This window comes from Phoxinus phoxinus (genome assembly GCF_949152265.1).
Source record: "Phoxinus phoxinus genome assembly, chromosome: 12".
NCBI classification, from domain to species: domain Eukaryota; kingdom Metazoa; phylum Chordata; class Actinopteri; order Cypriniformes; family Leuciscidae; genus Phoxinus; species Phoxinus phoxinus.
The window spans coordinates 900154-926089 of record NC_136887.1 but is presented as its reverse complement, the minus strand read 5'-3'; the positions used below and the strand labels follow the sequence as shown (position 1 = coordinate 926089).

Here is a 25936-nt window from a genome sequence, read left to right as displayed (position 1 = left end):
CTCCATCAGGTGACCTAATGGTGCCCTAAAACTCCATCAGGTGACCTAATGGTGCCCTAAAACTCCATCAGGTGACCTAATGGAGAAAAAAAAAACTTGGGAGAACCCAGGCTCAGTCGGGGGCCAGTTCTCCTCTGGCGGTTATGAACTAGAGGCCGGATTTAACTGTAAGATTAAAACATTTATATGAATGCCTGGCTGAAGAGATGCGTCTTTAGTCTAGTTTTGAACTGGGAGAGCGAGTCTGAGCAACGAACAGTATCAGGAAGGCTATTCCAGAGTTTTGGAGCTAAATGTGAAAATGCTCTCCCTCCTTTGGTGGACTTAGATATCCTAGGTATAACCAAAAGCCTCGAATTTAGCGATCTTAAAGAGCACGATGGATTATAGGGCGATAGAAGATCCGTTAAATAGACTGGAGCTAAACCATTTAGGGCTTTATAAGTCAGTAACAATACCTTATAATTGATACGGAACTTTATAGGTAACCAGTGTAGAGATGATAAGATCGGTGTTATATGATCATATTTTCTTGATCTAGTAAGAACTCTAGCAGCTGCATTTTGGACTAACTGTAGCTTGTTTACTGAGGATGCAGGACAACCAGCTAATAAAGCATTACAGTAATCTAGTCTCGAGGTCATGAATGCATGAACTAACTTTTCTGCATCAGAAACTGATAGCATATTACGTAGCTTAGCAATGTTTCTAAGGTGGAAAAAGGCAGTTTTTGTAACATATGAAATATGATTTTTTAAAGACAGGTTGCAGTCTAGTATAACACCCAGGTCTTTTACTGTAGAGGATAAAGTAGCAGGACATCCTACTATGTTAAATTTGTATTGTGAGAGGTTTTGTGGGCAGTTTTTTGAACCGATAAGTAGTACCTCTGTCTTGTCTGGATTTAATAGAAGAAAATTACGCGTCATCCAATCTTTTATATCTTTAACACACTCTGTCAATTTTGATAATTTAGCGTTTTCATCCGGCCGTGATGAAATATATATTTGAGTGTCATCAGCATAACAGTGGAAACTAATTCCATGTTTCCTTATAATATTTCCAAGTGGCAGCATATATATTGAGAATAATAGAGGGCCTAGCACAGATCCCTGCAGCACTCCATAGTTTACTGAAGTTATGATCGATTTTTCTCCATTTAAATAGACAAAATGGTAGCGGTCAGATAAGTATGATCTAAACCAGCTTAATGCTTGTCCTTGAACGCCAGTATAATTTTGTAGTCGATCTAAGAGTATTGTGTGATCTATGGTGTCGAACGCAGCACTAAGATCAAGTAAAACTAGTATTGAGATACAGCCTTGGTCCGAAGCTAAAAGTAAATCATTAGTGATTTTAACGAGCACAGTTTCAGTGCTATGGTGCGGCCTGAATCCAGACTGAAACTTTTCATAGATGTCATTTTCTTGCAAAAAAGAGCACAATTGAGCGGACACAACTTTTTCTAATATTTTAGACATAAATGGAAGATTTGAAATGGGTCTATAATTTGCTAGATTATGTGGGTCTAATTGTGGTTTCTTAATGAGTGGTTTTATAACTGCCAGTTTAAATGTTTTTGGAAAGTGACCTAAAGATAGAGACGAGTTAATGATATTGAGGTGAGGCTCTTCCACTAGAGGTAACACTTCTTTCAGTAGTTTAGTTGGTATAGGATCTAATATTTATTTAACTCTTTTTGTTCTATAGTTGTAAAGCACTGTAATTGTTCTTGCGGGGTGATAATTGAGGCTGATTTATAAGGCGCGATTGAAGATTGAACGTTTACAATTGTGGTTCTGATGCTTTCTATTTTCTCAGTGAAGAAGTTCATGAAATCATTACTGCTAAACTGTAACGGAATATTTTGTTCAGGTGACTTTGTTTATTTATTAGTCTAGCCACGGTGGTAAATAAAAACCTTGGATTATTTTGGTTGTTTTCTATTAGTTTGCGGAGATGCTCAGCCCTTGCCGCTTTTAGGGCCTTTTTATAACGTGACATACTGTCTTTCCACGCGATTCTAAAGACCTCTAAATTAGTTTGTTTCCATTTACGCTCTAATTTACGGGTTTCTCTCTTTAGAACATGCGTAGTATTGTTGTACCATGGTGCTTTACTTTTCTCTCTGACCTTTTTTAATCAAATAGGTGCAACAATATCCAATGTTCTAGAGAGAATGGTGCTCATAGTGCTAGTTACTTCCTCTAATTCGTCTGTTTGTTTGGGTTCAGGCAGTAACTGAGACAAATCAGATAAGCAATTTGAGAAATTATCTATGGTGGATGGAAGGATTGTTCTGCCTGGTCGGTAACGCGGCGCAGCGTGACATAGTACTGTAGTCCGTAATATACAAGTTACCAGGAAGTGGTCACTGACACCATCACTTTGTGGAATGATATCTATATCGGTTGGATCGGTTCCATATGATATAATTAAATCGAGTGTATGATTAAGACGATGAGTGGGACCACTAACGTTTTGCTTGACCCCAAAGGAGTTTAATAAATCTGTAAACGCAGCTCCTAACGCATCATTTGAATTATCTACGTGTATGTTGAAATCTCCAACAATTAATGCTTTATCGACGTTGACCAATAGATCTGAGAGAAAATCTGCAAACTCTTTTAGGAAATCAGCGTAAGGCCCTGGCGGTCTATATACAGTAGCCAAGGCTAGAGATAATAGGGATTTCTTTCTTACATCTAGGAGCGTAACATTTAGCACAAGTACTTCAAACGAATCAAACCTGTGACCTGTTTTCTGAGTAACATTAAGAATATCTCTGTAGATTGTTGCAACACCGCCGCCACGACCAATCAGACGGGGCTCATGCTTATAACCGTATCCTGGTGGAGTGGACTCATTAAGACCGAAATAATCATTTGGTTTAAGCCAGGTTTCAGTAAGGCAAAGTACATCGATGCTATTATCTGTGACTATTTCATTTACAATAGCTGCTTTAGGTGTGAGTGATCTAGGCCTGGTTTCACAGACAAGGCTTAGATTAAGCCAGGATTAGCCCAGTTCAATTAGGACATTTAAGTAGCTTTTATAAACGTGCCGTAGAAAAACACATTACTGGAGTGCATCTTGAGACTAAACAATGTCATTGACATATTTTTAGATATGTCAGCGCAACTTGTTTTCAGTTCAAACCAGGGTTCTCAAGTTTTATCAAAAGCTTGGAGTGAGATTACATGCGGTTAGGGGAGGAGCCCTAATGGAGCCCCGCCCCCACCCCTCAATTTTACCCATTGTTCATAATTAACCAGCACTAATAGAAATTTTAACAATTGGTAAATCTGATAAATGACAGCAATTTATCACATCAAATATACTCTTTAATTTTCAAAATTACAAATATACAAAAATATAACAAATTGCTCCAAACTGTTTGGAAAAAAACAAAAAAATTTGCATTGTGTGTGTGTACACGTACAAGAGTACACACTCCAGCTTATGAAATGTGTTTTGTGTTGTAAGTGTTTGTTGCACATTTTGATGCCTTGATAACAGGGGTAGGGGGCTCCCACTTGAAGCACTGTGGCTCGATGCCAGACATTTTCCCTGTCATAATGTCACCACCTCTTCCACTGTCTCCTCCTCTAATCTGGCAACCTTTTTAAGGGGCTTACCCTTTGGTGCCCAGAATGATAAAATATCTTTTTGATTTTTCCCTGACATCTTTGAAAAATACAAATGCAATGGCAATGATTAATGCATGTTTTGACAGGATATAAAATATTAACCAGAGCACTCTGCTTTAATACATGTAGCCTTGGCTTAATGTAACTAGAAAGACTATTAATACAGTATAATATACAATTTAAAATAAAATGAAGAAATACATTCACTCCTTCCTTAACATTTCCCTTAGTTTCAGATAACGTAAGCTTGCCAAACTGAGCCAAAGCTTCTGGCCAGGTTGCAAAGTAGTTGTAGAGCTTTTGACTGCATCAATAATAATGTATATGGGCTATATATTAAATGTTCTAGGCTAAAAATGTTACACAAGCTTTCTTCCAACTTACCTTCTCCATCACGTGTGTTCGTGCGATGTTGTTGGTTACCTAGTAACGAACGTACGGTAGCCGAGAATGTTCCGTCAACTTCCGTGTGTTCGCGACTTCGCGCATCCATGTTGCCTAGTAACGAACGCAATCTGGCCGAAATACGTGCGGGCGGCAGGAAACTTCACTTTGTGTGTCTGCGCCTTGTATACAACGTTATATATAAAGTTTACAGGACAACTTGGTTGGCATTGCTTTTTCAGCGTGAGAAATACACGGTGTGGCGTGTGAGCGTGTGAACTGGTTGAATTGCGTGTGTCTCACGGCCAATGCGTGAGACTTGAGAACCCTGTCAAACAGCTAAATAATGCATTTTAGTCTGGGACTAGGCTTAAGCCTTGTCTGTGAAACCGGGGGCTAATGTTCAGAAGACCTAGGGGAATAGACACAGTTTTTTACACTAGTATTTATATCAATTAATTTGGTGCAGCAGAGACTGTGATTTGGATTTTTGGTAACTAGTCAAACGGTCTTTAACGTCTTAGAGATGTTGTCCGACAGAAGATCCGCTCCATTTCTACTTGGGTGTAAGCCATCAGCGTGGAAGAGCCTAGGACGCTCCCAAAACAGATTCCAATTATTTATAAAGAGCAGTTTCTGCTCATTGCACCATGACATTAACCATTCATTTAGCGCGAATAATCTACTGAACTTCTCATGCCCTTGTCGATACGTGGGAAGCGGCCCAGACACAATGATCGTTATTTCAGGCGATGCGGTGCGTACCGTCTCGATCAGGCTCCTGTAATCCTTTTTCAAAACCTCCGTCTGCCGCAGCCTGACGTCGTTCGCTCCTGCGTGCAAGACGACAGCTCCGACGCGCTCGTCACCGTTCAAGATCTCGGGTACCCACGCAGCGATATCGAAAATACGGTCATCAGGAAAGCAGTGGCTACGCACCTTACTCTTACCTGACGTAGCATAGACGTTCCGAACAATTGAATCGCCGATGATCACAGCACCGCGTTCCGTTTCGCGAAGAGGGGAGAAGCGGTTCTGAGTGGAAATCTCGAAAACCGGGAGGGGCGGAGAGATTCTTTGCGTCTTCCGCTGCGAAACCACCCAAGCTTTGTGACGGCGCGTCGGAGCCGGAGTGAATGAAACCATGGCTGATCGTGGCCTTGGCGCACGGGACCAATGCTGAGAAACGCACGGCGTGGATGAAATCGGAGTCAGCGGATTATTAACTGATTTGTGTGCATCGACGCGAGATGTTTCAAGAGCTAAACGCCGGTCTCTTAGCTCGGCTTGTCTCTCTAAAAGGTCGCGGATCTGCTTCTCTACAGCTTCCAGCTCAGACTGCACCGCGTCCAGCTCGAATGTGTCCTCACCTGCACCAAAAGGTAGACAACATACATTTGATATATTCCTCCTCATAGCATCCCCCTCATCATCGTGGTCCTTGAGTGGCGAGGAGTCTGAATTATGCTTTATTTGGGATTTTTTCGACGGCATTTCGGTTATTATTTCACCTCAAGCAATTAGTGAAAAATAAAATAAACTTGTATAAACAAAAAAGACAGATATATACAGTATTTTCAGTAATTATTGCCAGGAGCTCACCAAAAGACGTGCACTCAGCTCGGAGTCATAACCACGGCCTAGCATACACATAACACATTATAGACTTCTATAATTCAATGTTAGGCTGCATAGTTTAGAACAGCCGGGACCGGGAACACTTCCCGTAAATCCTGATGTACTTGGTACATCATAAGAAGGATGGCGTCTACGCTAATATTAGTCTCTCTGTCTATCCCGAGGTTTACCGTTGTCCACCGGAACCAGGCCGTATCCAGATCTGATGAAGGACCAGCGCCAGGACACGACGACGACGCCGCTGACCTGAAGTGTCAACCGGTCTCTCCTCCTCTCCACTCCGACTTCAACCAACCGGAACTGGACAAATACTCTGATTCATTCTGAACTTCATACACTGTTCACTCATTGGCCAGAGGAGAACTGGCCCCCGACTGAGCCTGGGTTCTCCCAAGGTTTTTTTCTCCCTTCTGTCCCTGATGGAGTTTTGGTTCCTTGCCGCTGTTGCCTTCCTTCTGGCTTGCTTAGTTGGGGACATTTAATATTCAACAATATTATAGATCTGCCTTAAAGGTGGACGATGATGAAATAGTTTTTGTATTATTTTCATGTTATCACTGTGAGGCTGCTTTGATACAATCTGTATTGTAAAAAGCGCTATATAAATAAAGGTGATTTTTATTTTATTTTATTTTTTTAGGAGAATACATATTTTATTCACATACACATTCATATGCACTTGAGATAAAACAAAGAACACAGATCATGCATGTGAACTGGTCCCCATAGAAGCTATCTAAAGCTTATACTCGGGGGTCATGACAAACAAGGATGAAAGAAGAATGAAAGATGTGTGGCCAACATATAATACATTTCATACATCTCATTCATACAACAAATAGTAGGAGATCCCATTAAACAGAGACAGTTGTGTTTAACAGTTTACCTTGAGGTTGAAAGATTAATACTGACAAATGCAGAGTAGTACGTACATCAGGAAGATGTATACAAGCTTAGTAATTGTTTCTTGAGATTATGTTTAAAAGAAAAAATAGAGCTTGAGTTTTTCAGATTTTCATCCAGCTGGTTCCAGATCCGCGGCCCCCGGCCCACTACACTCATACCAGTGCTTTCTAATCTCCGTTTACCAGTAATGATGTGCATGTTTCTAGTGAGGTAAGTGTGTCGGGATAGCGGATGGGAACAAGCTCACACAAACTGTTATTCAAGCCAAAGACCACCTGGTACATAGTACATGCATTGAGAAATATATTATATTCAGTAAGTCTTAAAAGACCGTACCTAGAGAAAATAGAACGAGTTGGAGCATTGAAATCGGACCATGATATGCTGCAAATTATTTTTTTTGAAGAATTTCAATTTTTTTTAAGTGAGTAGGATAAGTATTGCACCATATAATATTGCAGTAATTTAAATGGGGTTCAAATAGGGTTTTGTAAAGAGTAAGTAATATTGCGTGAGGAAGCGAGTGTCTAAAGAACAGACCAACATATTTTGATAGCTTTTTGACAAGGTATTCAGTCTGGTGTTTAAAGTTGAGCTGATCATCTATAAAGATCATCTTCACTCTCTTTAGTTCCTCTCCCTTTATTTTAATCTTGAAATTTGGATCCTCAAAATTAGGTTGTTTTTTATTTGGACAGAATATTATATAGTTGGTTTTACTGGTGTTTATAGTTTATTTACTGTAAACCAGTTATCCACATTCTGAAGCTCTTTGTTAAGTAGTTGTTGAAGTTCAAATTCATTTTTGTGTGATAGGAACAAGTTAGTGTCATCTGCAAAGACTTTTATTCTGAGATAACACACACACACCTGAAGGGGTTTATTCTGAGATAACACACACACACACCTGAAGGGGTTTATTCTGAGATAACACACACACACACCTGAAGGGGTTTATTCTGAGATAACACACACACACCTGAAGGGGTTTATTCTGAGATAACACACACACACCTGAAGGGGTTTATTCTGAGATAACACACACACACCTGAAGGGGTTTATTCTGAGATAACACACACACACCCGAAGGGGTTTATTCTGAGATAACAGACACACACCTGAAGGGGTTTATTCTGAGATAACACACACACACTCACACATGAAGGGGTTTATTCTGAGATAACACACACACACCTGAAGGGGTTTATTCTGAGATAACACACACACACACACCTGAAGGGGTTTATTCTGAGATAACACACACACACCTGAAGGGGTTTATTCTGAGATAACACACACACACCTGAAGGGGTTTATTCTGAGATAACACACACACACCTGAAGGGGTTTATTCTGAGATAACACACACACACCTGAAGGGGTTTATTCTGAGATAACACACACACCTGAAGGGGTTTATTCTGAGATAACACACACACACCTGAAGGGGTTTATTCTGAGATAACACACACACACCTGAAGGGGTTTATTCTGAGATAACACACACACACACCCGAAGGGGTTTATTCTGAGATAACACACACACACCTGAAGGGGTTTATTCTGAGATAACACACACACACCTGAAGGGGTTTATTCTGAGATAACACACACACACCCGAAAGGGTTTATTCTGAGATAACACACACACACCTGAAGGGGTTTATTCTGAGATAACACACACACACCTGAAGGGGTTTATTCTGAGATAACACACACACACCCGAAAGGGTTTATTCTGAGATAACACACACACACCTGAAGGGGTTTATTCTGAGATAACACACACACACCTGAAGGGGTTTATTCTGAGATAACACACACACACCTGAAGGGGTTTATTCTGAGATAACACACACACACACCTGAAGGGGTTTATTCTGAGATAACACACACACACCTGAAGGGGTTTATTCTGAGATAACACACACACACACACACACACACCTGAAGGGGTTTATTCTGAGATAACACACACACACACACACACACACACACCTGAAGGGGTTTATTCTGAGATAACACACACACACACACACACACCTGAAGGGGTTTATTCTGAGATAACACACACACACACACACACACACACACCTGAAGGGGTTTATTCTGAGATAACACACACACACCTGAAGGGGTTTATTCTGAGATAACACACACACACCTGAAGGGGTTTATTCTGAGATAACACACACACACACACACACCTGAATGGGTTTATTCTGAGATAACACACACACACATGAAGGGGTTTATTCTGAGATAACACACACACACCTGAAGGAGTTTATTCTGAGATAACACACACACACACATGAAGGGGTTTATTCTGAGATAACACACACACACACACACACCTGAAGGGGTTTATTCTGAGATAACACACACACCTGAAGGGGTTTATTCTGAGATAACACACACACACCCGAAGGGGTTTATTCTGAGATAACACACACACACCTGAAGGGGTTTATTCTGAGATAACACACACACACCTGAAGGGGTTTATTCTGAGATAACACACACACACACACACACCTGAAGGGGTTTATTCTGAGATAACACACACACACCTGAAGGGGTTTATTCTGAGATAACACACACACACCTGAAGGGGTTTATTCTGAGATAACACACACACACACACACCTGAATGGGTTTATTCTGAGATAACACACACACACATGAAGGGGTTTATTCTGAGATAACACACACACACCTGAAGGAGTTTATTCTGAGATAACACACACACACACATGAAGGGGTTTATTCTGAGATAACACACACACACACACACACCTGAAGGGGTTTATTCTGAGATAACACACACACACCTGAAGGGGTTTATTCTGAGATAACACACACACACCTGAAGGGGTTTATTCTGAGATAACACACACACACCTGAAGGGGTTTATTCTGAGATAACACAAACACACACACACACCTGAAGGGGTTTATTCTGAGATAACACACACACACCTGAAGGGGTTTATTCTGAGATAACACACACACACCTGAAGGGGTTTATTCTGAGATAACACACACACATCTGAAGGGGTTTATTCTGAGATAACACACACACACCTGAAGGGGTTTATTCTGAGATAACACACACACACACACACACACCTGAAGGGGTTTATTCTGAGATAACACACACACACACACACACACCTGAAGGGGTTTATTCTGAGATAACACACACACACACACACACACCTGAAGGGGTTTATTCTGAGATAACACACACACACCTGAAGGGGTTTATTCTGAGATAACACACACACACCTGAAGGGGTTTATTCTGAGATAACACACACACACCTGAAGGGGTTTATTCTGAGATAACACACACACACCTGAAGGGGTTTATTCTGAGATAACACACACACCTGAAGGGGTTTATTCTGAGATAACACACACACACCTGAAGGGGTTTATTCTGAGATAACACACACACACACACACACCCGAAGGGGTTTATTCTGAGATAACACACACACACCTGAAGGGGTTTATTCTGAGATAACACACACACACACCCGAAGGGGTTTATTCTGAGATAACACACACACACCTGAAGGGGTTTATTCTGAGATAACACACACACACCTGAAGGGGTTTATTCTGAGATAACACACACACACACACACACACACATGAAGGGGTTTATTCTGAGATAACACACACACACCTGAAGGGGTTTATTCTGAGATAACACACACACACACACACACATGAAGGGGTTTATTCTGAGATAACACACACACACCTGAAGGAGTTTATTCTGAGATAACACACACACACCTGAAGGGGTTTATTCTGAGATAACACACACACACCCTGTTAGAAATATCTGTTTTATATTCCTATATCCCTGCATGCTCTCAGACCTGCATATATGCAGCATAAGCATTCCTTTATGTTAATGTAATGGACACATCTGTTATACATTAAGAGGGTTCCCATTGCTCAAGTGGAGAGCTGTTTCGAGGGTCTCCTATTCTTTCCATTGGAGGGTCCCGTTCGGATACACATGTCTTTGTGGAGCTTTGACAGGAAACTGACCATATTTAGAATGTGTTATATAACTATGCTATATGATCCTATATGATGTAGTGTATGGTTTTATTGGTTGAAGGGGTAATACTCCCCTTATACTCCTTCTATATATTGTGCTAAACCATTGTCTGAGTTTAGAGAATCTTCTCTCCTCCAGCGCTGGACGAATTGTTTATTCATGCCTGAATAAAGACAGAGACTGGGGGCACTTTTGTTGGAGTCAATTCATTTCTAACAATTTGGGGGCTCGTCCGGGATATCTCCAGACGGTAAGAATTTAAATTTTTTCTAAAGAGAAGGTTGATTCTTACTGTCTGCTGAGAAAACATTTTTTGATAATTATAGTGCCGTGAATTTTTGCCATATTTGGTAAACTCAGGTATCCTCGTGTTTTTAACTAAACAACGGGAAGAACGCAAAAGAGATTTGATCTCCTCTTTTGGTTACCTCGTAATCATTACGGGATGGTTATCCTCGCATTTTGAATAAATGTGGGAAGAGCGTGTAGGGAAATTGATCACTTTCCTCCGTTTGGTGAAATCCTTACGATAGGGCTGTACGTAAGAAGGAAATAGATTTGGAGCTGAGATTTTTTTTTTTTTCTCTCTCGCAAAGCCTGTTTCAATGTGAAGTCTCTGTCTTTTGGGCTATGAATGAATAATACTTTTAATTTTTTTTTCTCTCTTTTCTCTGTCTCTTTATCTCTCTCCTTTTTGTCTAATGTACTAACACAATTAATCTGCAAAATCCAGATTTGTTTTCTTTGTTTTCTATTTGGCTATTTTGAAAGTTGTTTTAGTTTAATTGATTTAGAAGAGAAATCTTTGTGTGTTAACAATGGGGAATAAAATTAGTCCACCATTATTCGATGAATCGCCAAAAGATTTTATGATTAGAAATAATCAAGCGTTCTTCACAGAACCATATTTGTCAAATTTAGTGGGTTGGACGGCTGGCAAGTCACAATTGTCTCCGTTCCCCAGTGAGGGTTCATTTAAAGATGACGATTTGCGCGCAGCAAAAGATATGGTCTGTGGAAATTGGGGAGATCCAAATTGGGATTACGAATATATGAAACATTCTTATAAAATTTGGAATGACATGAAATCATATTGGAATCGGGGTCCAGCAAGAAATATTGAGAAAAACCTTTCTGCTTCTCCGGCTGCACGGTGTGAGACAGAGCAGATTGTCTCGTCCGCTGTGCACCCGGCTGAGCGAGAGGAAAAAAAGGCAGAACAGCCTTCTGTGACTATGCCGCTCCCTCCCCAATACGAGAGCATACAGACTGCTGCAGTCTCTAAACCTGTAAAGAATAAATTGTATCCAGATTTAAAGACGGCGACTGCGTTTCCCTTTGTGGAAACATCAGATGGATTTAAAGTCCACGCTCTTAATATCACCGAAGTGATGGCAATTTGCAAAGAATTACCAGACCCTGCTAGATCTCCGCACCACTATGTGTCGGTATTAAAACGTCTAACAGCGTACAGTCAATTGACTGGTCGAGATTACCGCTTCATTCTGACTAAAACTTTGCCTGCTGAAATTACCGAAGAGGAGCTAATTGAAGGAGTGGAACTGTTAAACCCGCAAAATGACGCACCGCCTGCTCGCAACATTGTGATAAAAGATTCAGAACCGATTGATTTGTCTAGACCTTATCGCGAATTGAGATTGGTAGATGATGAAGATGATGAATTCTTCAATGAATGGGCGTGGGCCAGTCCGGGTAAGCTCAAACTTTTTTTCAAACAATTAACTGCATTTTTGCTGAAGTTGTCGTCTGCTAAACAAGACATTTCACATGCAGCTAATACTAAACAAAGAGCTGGCGAGAGTCCAGTTGCTTTCTTTAATCGATTTAAGCGTGCCTGGATCGAAGAATCTGCAATTCCTGTTGATGACGATAATTGTCTGTTGTTTGTGAACACGTTTTTAAATAACATGCACAATGAAACTGCACAATTGATTAGAATTACTACAACGAACATTTCTAATATGAATATAGATGATCTGGGTAGGAGACTTCGGGAACTTTCCTCTGCCGGAGCTTTTGATTCCTCCAGAGGAAAAATTCCAGCAATGCTTCAGGTTAACGCCGTTCAAAACCGTCCGTTAGCCAATAATAAAAACCCTGTAAAGTGCTTTTGTTGTGGCCGTTCTGGGCACATCGCCAGGTTCTGTAGGAGCAAAGCTGAGATGCAGCAGCCTAATAGGAACCAGATGTTCCGGCGCTCGGATGGCTACGGGCCAAAAGCCCCCTCCTTGCGCTCTTCAGGCCAACAGTTTCCAACGGAATGGAGGAAACAATGACGTCACCCACAGGGTTCTGAGCCTGAGTTCTCAATGATTTCCATGAGTTATCCGAACAGAACAAATGTTTTGCCATTTATTGAATTAAACGTTGATCATAAACCATATGTCTTTTTGATCGATTCAGGTGCTTCTATATCTTCAATCTCATCTGTTAGGTACTCGGGCTCCATCACGGGGAAGAAAATCAACTCTGTGGGAATCGATAACGTCCCCGTGAAATGTGAAATGACACCAACTTTGCCGGTTACTTCTAACGACATACCGTCATTGTTCAAAATGCATGATTTTGCAATAATACCAAATTCTCCTTTTTGCCTGCTAGGTAGAGATCTGATGCATAAATTGGGTATTACACTTGAATTTGACGCTGATTCTCTGACTCTTATGTTTCCTGCAGCCTTTTCCATTTTGACTGACACAGGAAGTGCTCTCCTCAACGATCTGCCTGCAACTGTGCTGACACAGGAAATACCTGATGTTAATCCCAAATTGTGGGCGGGACACAAGGATGACGTAGGATTCATTGATGTACCACCCTACAAGGCCAATTTGACAACGAATAGGCCTGTGTTTCAAAAGCAATATCCGCTTTCAAAGGAAAAAGAGGAGGGAATTAAACCCCTCATTGATCAATTACTGGCTCAAGGCATTCTGGTCCGCACTCATTCACCTTATAACACACCAATTAATCCAATCAGGAAGGCAAATGGTTCTTGGCGTTTAACGCAAGACCTGAGAAAAATTAATGATTTGATAAAACCACTTGCTCCTATTGTGCCAGATGTACAAACTATAATTAATTCTATCCCTTCGGAGCATACATTCTTTTCTGTCATTGATTTAAGCTCCGCCTTTTTCAGTGTTCCTGTTGATCGTGAGACTCAGCCACTGTTTGCATTTTGTTTTCAGAATTGTCAATACATGTGGACGAGACTGCCTCAGGGGTTAAAGGACGCGCCGGCCGTTTTCTCGGCGATCGTGCACGCGACTCTGAAAGATGCCAAGCTACCTCCTGACACCTGTCTTCTCCTGTACGCTGACGACATATTAGTCACTGGTGCCTCGGAGGACATGTGTGCTGCTGCCTCCACAATTGTCTGCAACATTCTAGCTGAGGCTGGTTTCAAGGCATCTAAAGAGAAACTCCAGTGGGTGAAAAGAAAAGTCACCTACTTGGGCCATGAACTGTCACAAGGCAAAGTCTGTCTGTCTGCGGACAGGGTCAAAGCCATTGCTGGTTTCAAGCATCCATCGACACGGAAGCAAATGCAAAGCTTTCTGGGACTGGTCAATTACTGTCGAGGATGGGTGCCTAATTGCTCCATGTATGACAAAATCCTGCGAGAAGCTACGCTGGGTGATAAAGAGGACATTACATGGACAACTGAGATGGATCAAGCATTCAGACATTTGAAATCCTCCCTTTTGAGGCCTCCTGCCCTTGGCCTCCCATGCTACACAAAAGACTTCCATCTGTACGTGCACGAGGGTGGGGGAACGGCCGCCGCAATCCTGGCCCAAGACCATGGGGGTACATTTCGTCCTATAGCTTATCTATCTACAACCCTTGATTCTGTGGCTAAGGGACTCCCTGCCTGTTTGCGTGCAGTGGCTGCGACTGCGATCATGGTACAGGACGCTGAAAGGGTTGTTTTATCACATCCACTCACAGTACACACTTCTCATCAGGTGGGAGCCATTATGCATAACATTTCAACTCAACACATGACTGCCCAACGCCGCTCAGGCTATGAGGCTATATTGTTAGCTACTGCTAATTTAACGTTGAAAGTAACTTCTGTTATTCATGGCCCTACTGTACATTTGCACAGGTTGCTGACACAGGGTGAATTTCAGAGTGACGACCACGACTGCCTGTCCAGAATCCAAACCTCGACTGCCTGCAGGCCAGATGTGTCTACATCTGTCCTGGAGGAGGGGAGACATTGGTACATCGATGGATCCTGCTTCAAGCCAAATGACAATTTATACTTGTGTGGTTACGCTATTGTTGAATTACCTGATCGTGTAATTGAGGCGTATTCTTTGCCATATAAATCAGCACAAGTAGCAGAGTTGATAGCTTTAACGAGAGCTTGTCAATTGGCAAAAGGTCAGTGCATCAATATATACACTGACTCCAAATATGCGTACGGCGTAGTCCATGATTTTGCTAAATTATGGGAAGAAAGAAACTTCAAAACCTCCGATGGAAAACCAATTTCACACCATAATATTGTTTCCGAGCTCATTAGTGCAGCACAGCAACCATCGAAACTTGCTGTCATTAAAGTAGCTGGTCACGCAACCGGTGAATCGAATGAGGCTAGAGGAAACAGATTTGCAGATGAAGTAGCGAAATGGGCCGCAAAAGATGTAATACTTAGTCCGCATGTAAAAGAAGAAAGCACCGAAGTGCCGATGATGAATTCATCACTGATTAATGATTTGGACATTAAAGTACTACAAGCTAATCCTACACAAGCTGATTTGACGCATTGGGCTGCCAGTGAAGTAAAACCAGATCAATCTGGCATTTTACGAGATAAACAAGGTAGAATCGCACTACCAGCATCCGCCGTTGTAATGCTGTGCAGACATTATCACGGTGTATCACATGTGTCAAAAGAAAAAGTGATACAAAATTTGAATCAATCATACTGCATAGCAAATGTGCGAAGGAATACTTTGTTGATATTGGATGCTTGTTTGGTGTGCGCACAAACAAACAGGCACAAGGCAACCAGACATGACGCTCTTCCGCATCCTGAACTTCCTTTCCAATACTTGCAGATCGATTTTACACACATGCCACCATGTGGGAATCACAAATACTTGCTCGTGATTATTGATCGATTTACTAAGTGGCCTGAAGCTTTTCCGTGTGGTAAAGAAAACGCGCAGACGGTAGTAAAGGTTCTTGCAAAAGAAATTATACCGCGATTCGGCATTCCATCCGTTATAGCAAGTGATAATGGAACTCCGTTTGCGTCAAAAGTCACACAATTACTAGCCAAAGAGCTTAATATTAATTGGCACTTCCACATTCCTTACGCTCCGCAGTCATCAGGCAACATAGAGAGAACCCACAAGACGATAAAAGAACGTCTAAATAAGGCGTGTCTAGATACGGGTCGAAATTGGGTTGATTTGTTGCCGGCCGTATTAACAGAAATAAGGATGTCCCCATCAGCAACCACAAAAATGTCTCCATTTGAAATTCTCATGGGTAGACCTTTCCCGACCCCTTGGGTCAGAGGTCGCGCTGGCAATCTTTCCACAGGTGACACGGAGGTGATCATCGCGGATTACGTGGATTCCCTAGTTAGAACTTTGAATGGCATAAATGGTGATGTTTCTCTCTCTCTCCCTCTTCCATCAGAAAAGCCGACTCATCCTTTCGTTCCAGGACAACCAGTGTTGATCCGGTGTCTGAAACCCACGAAACTCGGGGAACCAAATTATCTGGGGCCTGCCACGGTGATTGCTGTGACGAGGACCGGTGTGCTGACTGATTTCCAGCCGCAGTGGATCCATGCTAGCAGAGTGAAGGCAGCTCCATCCCTGGGGAACGCATAAGCCTATGCAGAGTGGACATCCAGCACTGAGCGGAAGGACAAAGAAACGTGGAAGAAGACGAGGAAAAGAAATTGCTAATTAAGAATCAGCCATAATTATCATTGAATCCAGTCAGCCATGCCTGCAAAATTGATCTTGTACCTGTTCGTGCTGACAAATGTACTTATGCACACACAAGCCCTTATTAGCAGTGGTAATGAAACTTGGCTGAAGTACGAAGAAGAGCCACATGCGTTTGCAACTAATATGTGGTGGAGATTAGCTAACTTCACTGCTAAAGCCGGAGGAAAAAAAGGTGACTGTTATGTGTGCACAAAAATGCCACAAAGTGCTTCTGGACCACACGTAAGTGTTAGATCACCAACAACGAATGAAGAATTGGAATGTCCTTTATTCGTTAGTATAACTGGATTGATTGCACCCAAAAACTCATCTGCAGTATGGAGCTGTGGTGGTAACAGGACAATGACTGTTGCAGTACAAGTACATGTTAAAGTGGCAACTGTAGGTTCAATTCCTGACTCATTGATATGTCTTGAAAGAAGAGTAGGAACTATGAAAATGGGTTTAATTCCTGAGAGTAAATGTAATCGAACATATTATCATTGTGAAATACGAAACAAACCCTGTTGTATGAGTTGTATTTCGGGAAAAGGACAATTTAACTCAGAAGAATGTATGAAACAATCTCCTGCCCCTCTATCCACTATGACTGCTTATGGATGGGCAACTCCCGAAGTTCAAGAACTGTGCGCTGAGTATTGTGAACTTTACTCGGGTAAAAATTGTCATAGGTATGTTCCAACTTTAAAAGGAACAAGAGCTGTACAAGATTGGTTTTGGTTGTGTGGACATATGGTCTATACCACCTTACCTTTTAATTGGAGTGGACGATGTGCTTTAGTAACTTTGGAAGAGTATTCTATGATTATTAGATCACCAAAAACCAATGATATGAAGAAGCAACGAAACACACGCTCCCTCTCTGATCGCAGTTCAGTTAGTAGTCTGGGTAGAGATAATCCAGTACCAAAAGAACATCGACTCTGGACTGGTACGGAAAAATTCTTTGAAGGTATTTTTCCAATAATTGGAATATCCAGTCTTCAAATAGAAGTAGAAGTTACAAGATATGAGTTGATTTCATTTATTAAAACTACTAGGGACACACTATCTGCTGTCCAAGAGGAACTTCGAGGACTCCGCTTAACTGCTCTACAGAATAGGTTGGTCCTAGATCAGCTGACTGCGGCAAGAGGAGGGGTGTGTGTTATTGTTGGAGCTTCCTGCTGTACTTTCATTCCGGAAAACGATTTAAATGGTCACATGATTTCCCAGGGGATAGACAACATGACGAGAATTGCTCAAGAGTTAGAAAGAAGAGAAGTGAGTGACAGAGGTGGGTTCGGTGATTGGATCACAAGTTGGAAACAAATGCTTGTATCTGCTTTGATCCCGATAGGGGTTATACTGTTAATCCTTACATTTATTATTTGTTGTATTATTCCATTTATCAGAATTTTGATTCATCGTGCTATGAATACTTTTGTATCTTCTCAATATGCTTTGATGAACAGAACTGTAAAGTGTTAATGCTTTGAAAGAAATGTTTGAAGGATGTTTATTGTATAAGAATAGGCATGCAGAATGATATGATATGATAGGATAATTATATTATATGATAATTCTCTATCAAAGGGGCCATTGTTAGAAATATCTGTTTTATATTCCTATATCCCTGCATGCTCTCAGACCTGCATATATGCAGCATAAGCATTCCTTTATGTTAATGTAATGGACACATCTGTTATACATTAAGAGGGTTCCCATTGCTCAAGTGGAGAGCTGTTTCGAGGGTCTCCTATTCTTTCCATTGGAGGGTCCCGTTCGGATACACATGTCTTTGTGGAGCTTTGACAGGAAACTGACCATATTTAGAATGTGTTATATAACTATGCTATATGATCCTATATGATGTAGTGTATGGTTTTATTGGTTGAAGGGGTAATACTCCCCTTATACTCCTTCTATATATTGTGCTAAACCATTGTCTGAGTTTAGAGAATCTTCTCTCCTCCAGCGCTGGACGAATTGTTTATTCATGCCTGAATAAAGACAGAGACTGGGGGCACTTTTGTTGGAGTCAATTCATTTCTAACACACCCGAAAGGGTTTATTCTGAGATAACACACACACACCTGAAGGGGTTTATTCTGAGATAACACACACACACCTGAAGGGGTTTATTCTGAGATAAAACACACACACCTGAAGGGGTTTATTCTGAGATAACACACACACACACACCTGAAGGGGTTTATTCTGAGATAACACACACACACACACACACACCTGAAGGGGTTTATTCTGAGATAACACACACACACCTGAAGGGGTTTATTCTGAGATAACACACACACACCTGAAGGGGTTTATTCTGAGATAACACACACACACCTGAAGGGGTTTATTCTGAGATAACACACACACACCTGAAGGGGTTTATTCTGAGATAACACACACACACACACACACCTGAATGGGTTTATTCTGAGATAACACACACACACATGAAGGGGTTTATTCTGAGATAACACACACACACACCTGAAGGAGTTTATTCTGAGATAACACACACACACACATGAAGGGGTTTATTCTGAGATAACACACACACACCTGAAGGGGTTTATTCTGAGATAACACACACACACCTGAAGGGGTTTATTCTGAGATAACACACACACACCTGAAGGGGTTTATTCTGAGATAACACACACACACACCTGAAGGGGTTTATTCTGAGATAACAGACACACACCTGAAGGGGTTTATTCTGAGATAACACACACACACACACACCTGAAGGGGTTTATTCTGAGATAACACACACACACACCTGAAGGGGTTTATTCTGAGATAACACACACACACACCTGAAGGGGTTTATTCTGAGATAACAGACACACACCTGAAGGGGTTTATTCTGAGATAACACACACACACACACACACACACCTGAAGGGGTTTATTCTGAGATAACACACACACACCTGAAGGGGTTTATTCTGAGATAACACAAACACACACACACACACACACCTGAAGGGGTTTATTCTGAGATAACACACACACACCTGAAGGGGTTTATTCTGAGATAACACACACACACCTGAAGGGGTTTATTCTGAGATAACACACACACACCTGAAGGGGTTTATTCTGAGATAACACACACACACACCTGAAGGGGTTTATTCTGAGATAACACACACACACACTCACACACCTGAAGGGGTTTATTCTGAGATAACACACACACACCTGAAGGGGTTTATTCTGAGATAACACACACACACCTGAAGGGGTTTATTCTGAGATAACACACACACATCTGAAGGGGTTTATTCTGAGATAACACACACACACACCTGAAGGGGTTTATTCTGAGATAACACACACACACACACACACACCTGAAGGGGTTTATTCTGAGATAACACACACACACACACACACACCTGAAGGGGTTTATTCTGAGATAACACACACACACACACACACCTGAAGGGGTTTATTCTGAGATAACACACACACACCTGAAGGGGTTTATTCTGAGATAACACACACACACCTGAAGGGGTTTATTCTGAGATAACACACACACACCTGAAGGGGTTTATTCTGAGATAACACACACACCTGAAGGGGTTTATTCTGAGATAACACACACACACCTGAAGGGGTTTATTCTGAGATAACACACACACACACACACACCCGAAGGGGTTTATTCTGAGATAACACACACACACCTGAAGGGGTTTATTCTGAGATAACACACACACACACACACCCGAAGGGGTTTATTCTGAGATAACACACACACACACACACACACACACACCCGAAGGGGTTTATTCTGAGATAACACACACACACCTGAAGGGGTTTATTCTGAGATAACACACACACACACCCGAAGGGGTTTATTCTGAGATAACACACACACACCTGAAGGGGTTTATTCTGAGATAACACACACCAGTGATGGAGTACTCGAGTCCTGGACTCGGACTCGAGTCCGACTCGAGTCCTTATTCTCTGGACTCGAGTCCGACTCGAGACTCCATTCTCTGGACTCGTGACTCGACTTGGACTCGCGGACTGATGACTCGTACTTGGACTCGGACTCGAGGCGAGGATATATAAAATCGGGCTTGAGCATTCATCAAATGAATGACGTTGTTTCTGAATAAATAGGTTATAAAAATTTGATATAAGATGTTACACTTTTCCTGTTTCGGGCTCCAAGACCGGCGGCCGTGATCTATTTTTTTCCTCACAGACACTGCTACCGCTCGCTCTCCTTGCTTGACAACACACTCACTGACGTCACTCACTTTACGCTGCATTCTCGTGCATTATTCGTTTAACAGTAGATAAGTTCCTCTACATCTCATCAGCAATTTCGATTTTGGCACGCTTTGCAGCAGCTGAGCTGACCACTACGGAGCGCTGAGCCAAAGACGGACGCGCTCAGTGCTTAAAGGAGAACTCCGGTCAATTTTAACATTGAGCTCATTTTTTTTTATTTTTTTTTGTAAATGTGCACATCCAATGTGAGTGATTCCTTCAGAGTGAACACGGTGAATCTGACTGCAGTAGATGTGAAAGATATGAATAAAAGTGATGATAATTTAGCCAGCGCACATACCCATATTTACTTCCTGTTTTCGAGTTCTCCACTGTTGCTTAGTTACCTATGATCACGCGCGTGAACTCGATAACTCGACTCTGAAGGAAAATTTACAAAAAAATTAGCTCAATGTTAAAATTGACCGGAGTTCTCTTTTAATCCCGCTTATCATACCATAACACAATTGTTTATTTTAGATTTCAGATATTTAAATACATATAATTTATAGCAAAACAATACATTTATAGTTAGTAAAATACACAATGGTGTCTATGGAAGCAGCAATAAACAATCCTTTCAAATATATTTGCCGACATATTTAATTCATATCAGATATACACAGTGTAAGTAAGTCAACCATAAAGTTTATTCTTCTCCCAGTTCACCGACCACTTACTTTCATTTATTTCGGGAGAAACGGATTAATTCAGGAAGAAACCAACCCTAGAAGTAGCTTGTCGTTTTATTGTTAACTGTTAAATTACTTTACATCGTCAATCTTTTTTCTCTTGATTTTTCCTCGCAGCCACACATACTCAGTTGGACACCGCAACATTGTTTAATCCCTTTTCAATGAAAATCTCTAAACTTATATACATTTTTACAAAAGTATCTTTAAAATACAGTGTACTCGACTCGGACTCAAACACAGGACTCGAGACTCGACTCGGACTCGAACTCGGGTAATAGTGACTCGACTCGGACTCGACTCGGACTCTTCTTTGGTGACTCGGACTTGGACTCGGACTCGAACACTGGGACTCGAGACTCGACTCGGACTCGACAGTTGGTGACTCGACTACAACACTGACACACACACACCTGAAGGGGTTTATTCTGAGATAACACACACACACACACACACATGAAGGGGTTTATTCTGAGATAACACACACACACCTGAAGGGGTTTATTCTGAGATAACACACACACACACACACACATGAAGGGGTTTATTCTGAGATAACACACACACACCTGAAGGAGTTTATTCTGAGATAACACACACACACCTGAAGGGGTTTATTCTGAGATAACACACACACACCCGAAAGGGTTTATTCTGAGATAACACACACACACCTGAAGGGGTTTATTCTGAGATAACACACACACACCTGAAGGGGTTTATTCTGAGATAAAACACACACACCTGAAGGGGTTTATTCTGAGATAACACACACACACTTGAAGGGGTTTATTCTGAGATAACACACACACACACACCTGAAGGGGTTTATTCTGAGATAACACACACACACACACACACACACACACCTGAAGGGGTTTATTCTGAGATAACACACACACACCTGAAGGGGTTTATTCTGAGATAACACACACACACCTGAAGGGGTTTATTCTGAGATAACACACACACACCTGAAGGGGTTTATTCTGAGATAACACACACACACCTGAAGGGGTTTATTCTGAGATAACACACACACACACACACACCTGAATGGGTTTATTCTGAGATAACACACACACACATGAAGGGGTTTATTCTGAGATAACACACACACACCTGAAGGAGTTTATTCTGAGATAACACACACACACCTGAAGGGGTTTATTCTGAGATAACACACACACACACACACACCTGAATGGGTTTATTCTGAGATAACACACACACACATGAAGGGGTTTATTCTGAGATAACACACACACACATGAAGGGGTTTATTCTGAGATAACACACACACACCTGAAGGGGTTTATTCTGAGATAACACACACACACCTGAAGGGGTTTATTCTGAGATAACACACACACACCTGAAGGGGTTTATTCTGAGATAACACACACACACACCTGAAGGGGTTTATTCTGAGATAACAGACACACACCTGAAGGGGTTTATTCTGAGATAACACACACACACACACACACACACACCTGAAGGGGTTTATTCTGAGATAACACACACACACACCTGAAGGGGTTTATTCTGAGATAACACACACACACACCTGAAGGGGTTTATTCTGAGATAACAGACACACACCTGAAGGGGTTTATTCTGAGATAACACACACACACACACACACACACACACACCTGAAGGGGTTTATTCTGAGATAACACACACACACCTGAAGGGGTTTATTCTGAGATAACACAAACACACACACACACACACACCTGAAGGGGTTTATTCTGAGATAACACACACACACCTGAAGGGGTTTATTCTGAGATAACACAAACACACACACACACACACACCTGAAGGGGTTTATTCTGAGATAACACACACACACCTGAAGGGGTTTATTCTGAGATAACAGACACACACCTGAAGGGGTTTATTCTGAGATAACACACACACACACCTGAATGGGTTTATTCTGAGATAACACACACACACCTGAAGGGGTTTATTCTGAGATAACACACACACACCTGAAGGGGTTTATTCTGAGATAACACACACACACCTGAAGGGGTTTATTCTGAGATAACACACACACACACCTGAATGGGTTTATTCTGAGATAACACACACACACACTCACACACCTGAAGGGGTTTATTCTGAGATAACACACACACACCTGAAGGGGTTTATTCTGAGATAACACACACACACCTGAAGGGGTTTATTCTGAGATAACACACACACACCTGAAGGGGTTTATTCTGAGATAACACACACACACCTGAAGGGGTTTATGCTGAGATAACACACACACACACACACACCTGAAGGGGTTTATTCTGAGATAACACAGACACACACACCCGAAGGGGTTTATTCTAAGATAACACACACACACACCTGAAGGGGTTTATGCTGAGATAACACACACACACACCTGAAGGGGTTTATTCTGAGATCACACACACACACACACACACACCTGAAGGGGTTTATTCTGAGATAACACAGACACACACACCTGAAGGAGTTTATTCTGAGATAACACACACACACCTGAAGGGGTTTATGCTGAGATAACACACACACACCCCTGAAGGGGTTTATTCTGAGATAACACACACACACCTGAAGGGGTTTATTCTGAGATAACACACACACCTGAAGGGGTTTATTCTGAGATAACACAGACACACACACCCGAAGGGGTTTATTCTGAGATAACACACACACACACACACCTGAAGGGGTTTATTCTGAGATAACACACACACACACCCGAAGGGGTTTATTCTGAGATAACACACACACACACCCGAAGGGGTTTATTCTGAGATAACACACACACACACACACCTGAAGGGGTTTATTCTGAGATAACACACACACACCCGAAAGGGTTTATTCTGAGATAACACACACACACCTGAAGGGGTTTATTCTGAGATAACACACACACACCTGAAGGGGTTTATTCTGAGATAACACACACACACCTGAAGGGGTTTATTCTGAGATAACACACACACACACACACACACACACCTGAAGGGGTTTATTCTGAGATAACACACACACACCTGAAGGGGTTTATTCTGAGATAACACACACACACACACCTGAAGGGGTTTATTCTGAGATAACACACACACACACACACACACCTGAAGGGGTTTATTCTGAGATAACACACACACACCTGAAGGGGTTTATTCTGAGATAACACACACACACACACACACACACCTGAAGGGGTTTATTCTGAGATAACACACACACACACACACACACACACACCTGAAGGGGTTTATTCTGAGATAACACACACACACCTGAAGGGGTTTATTCTGAGATAACACACACACACCTGAAGGGGTTTATTCTGAGATAACAGACACACACCTGAAGGGGTTTATTCTGAGATAACACACACACACTCACACATGAAGGGGTTTATTCTGAGATAACACACACACACCTGAAGGGGTTTATTCTGAGATAACACACACACACACACACACACACACCTGAAGGGGTTTATTCTGAGATAACACACACACACCTGAAGGGGTTTATTCTGAGATAACACACACACACCTGAAGGGGTTTATTCTGAGATAACACACACACACCTGAAGGGGTTTATTCTGAGATAACACACACACCTGAAGGGGTTTATTCTGAGATAACACACACACACCTGAAGGGGTTTATTCTGAGATAACACACACACACACACACACACACACACCCGAAGGGGTTTATTCTGAGATAACACACACACACCTGAAGGGGTTTATTCTGAGATAACACACACACACACACACCCGAAGGGGTTTATTCTGAGATAACACACACACACACACACACACACCCCCGAAGGGGTTTATTCTGAGATAACACACACACACCTGAAGGGGTTTATTCTGAGATAACACACACACACACCCGAAGGGGTTTATTCTGAGATAACACACACACACCTGAAGGGGTTTATTCTGAGATAACACACACACACACACACACATGAAGGGGTTTATTCTGAGATAACACACACACACCTGAAGGGGTTTATTCTGAGATAACACACACACACACACACACATGAAGGGGTTTATTCTGAGATAACACACACACACCTGAAGGAGTTTATTCTGAGATAACACACACACACCTGAAGGGGTTTATTCTGAGATAACACACACACACCCGAAAGGGTTTATTCTGAGATAACACACACACACCTGAAGGGGTTTATTCTGAGATAACACACACACACCTGAAGGGGTTTATTCTGAGATAAAACA

At 41.7% G+C, this 25936-nt stretch overlaps 2 protein-coding genes across 4 annotated transcripts in view; one reads left to right on the top strand and one right to left on the bottom strand.

Moving 5' to 3' along the window:
• The first annotated feature begins 11333 nt into the window (after positions 1–11333).
• Positions 11334–17911, top strand: LOC307008440 (uncharacterized protein). Its single transcript, XM_079631234.1, has 2 exons — positions 11334–12376; positions 16346–17911. Exons 1-2 carry the CDS (start codon positions 11482–11484, stop codon positions 16540–16542), a joined length of 1092 nt encoding a protein of 363 aa, XP_079487360.1. The 5' UTR covers positions 11334–11481; the 3' UTR covers positions 16543–17911.
• Positions 17912–18894: 983 nt separating this feature from the next.
• Positions 18895–25936, bottom strand: part of commd5 (COMM domain containing 5) — a 30056-nt gene continuing 23014 nt past the window's right edge. The window contains exons 8-9 of one of the 3 annotated variants that reach the window (XR_013799640.1): positions 22520–22752; positions 20303–20484 (exon numbers count right to left, since the gene is read on the bottom strand). The gene's annotated coding sequence lies outside the window, so the exon portion shown is untranslated. Of the gene's footprint in view, positions 19128–20302; positions 20485–22519; positions 22901–25936 lie in introns of those variants that run through there. The other 2 variants (XR_013799639.1, XR_013799641.1) reach the window with 2 other exon arrangements.

Excerpts from the sequence above, each read along its gene's own strand:
- LOC307008440 (XM_079631234.1), top strand. The coding sequence starts at position 11,482 with ATGGGGAATAAAATTAGTCCACCATTATTCGATGAATCGCCAAAAGAT. Across the intron at positions 12,377-16,345 it reads ATGGGCGTGGGCCAGTCCGG|AAAAGCCGACTCATCCTTTC; the intron begins GTAAGCTCAAAC and ends CTCTTCCATCAG.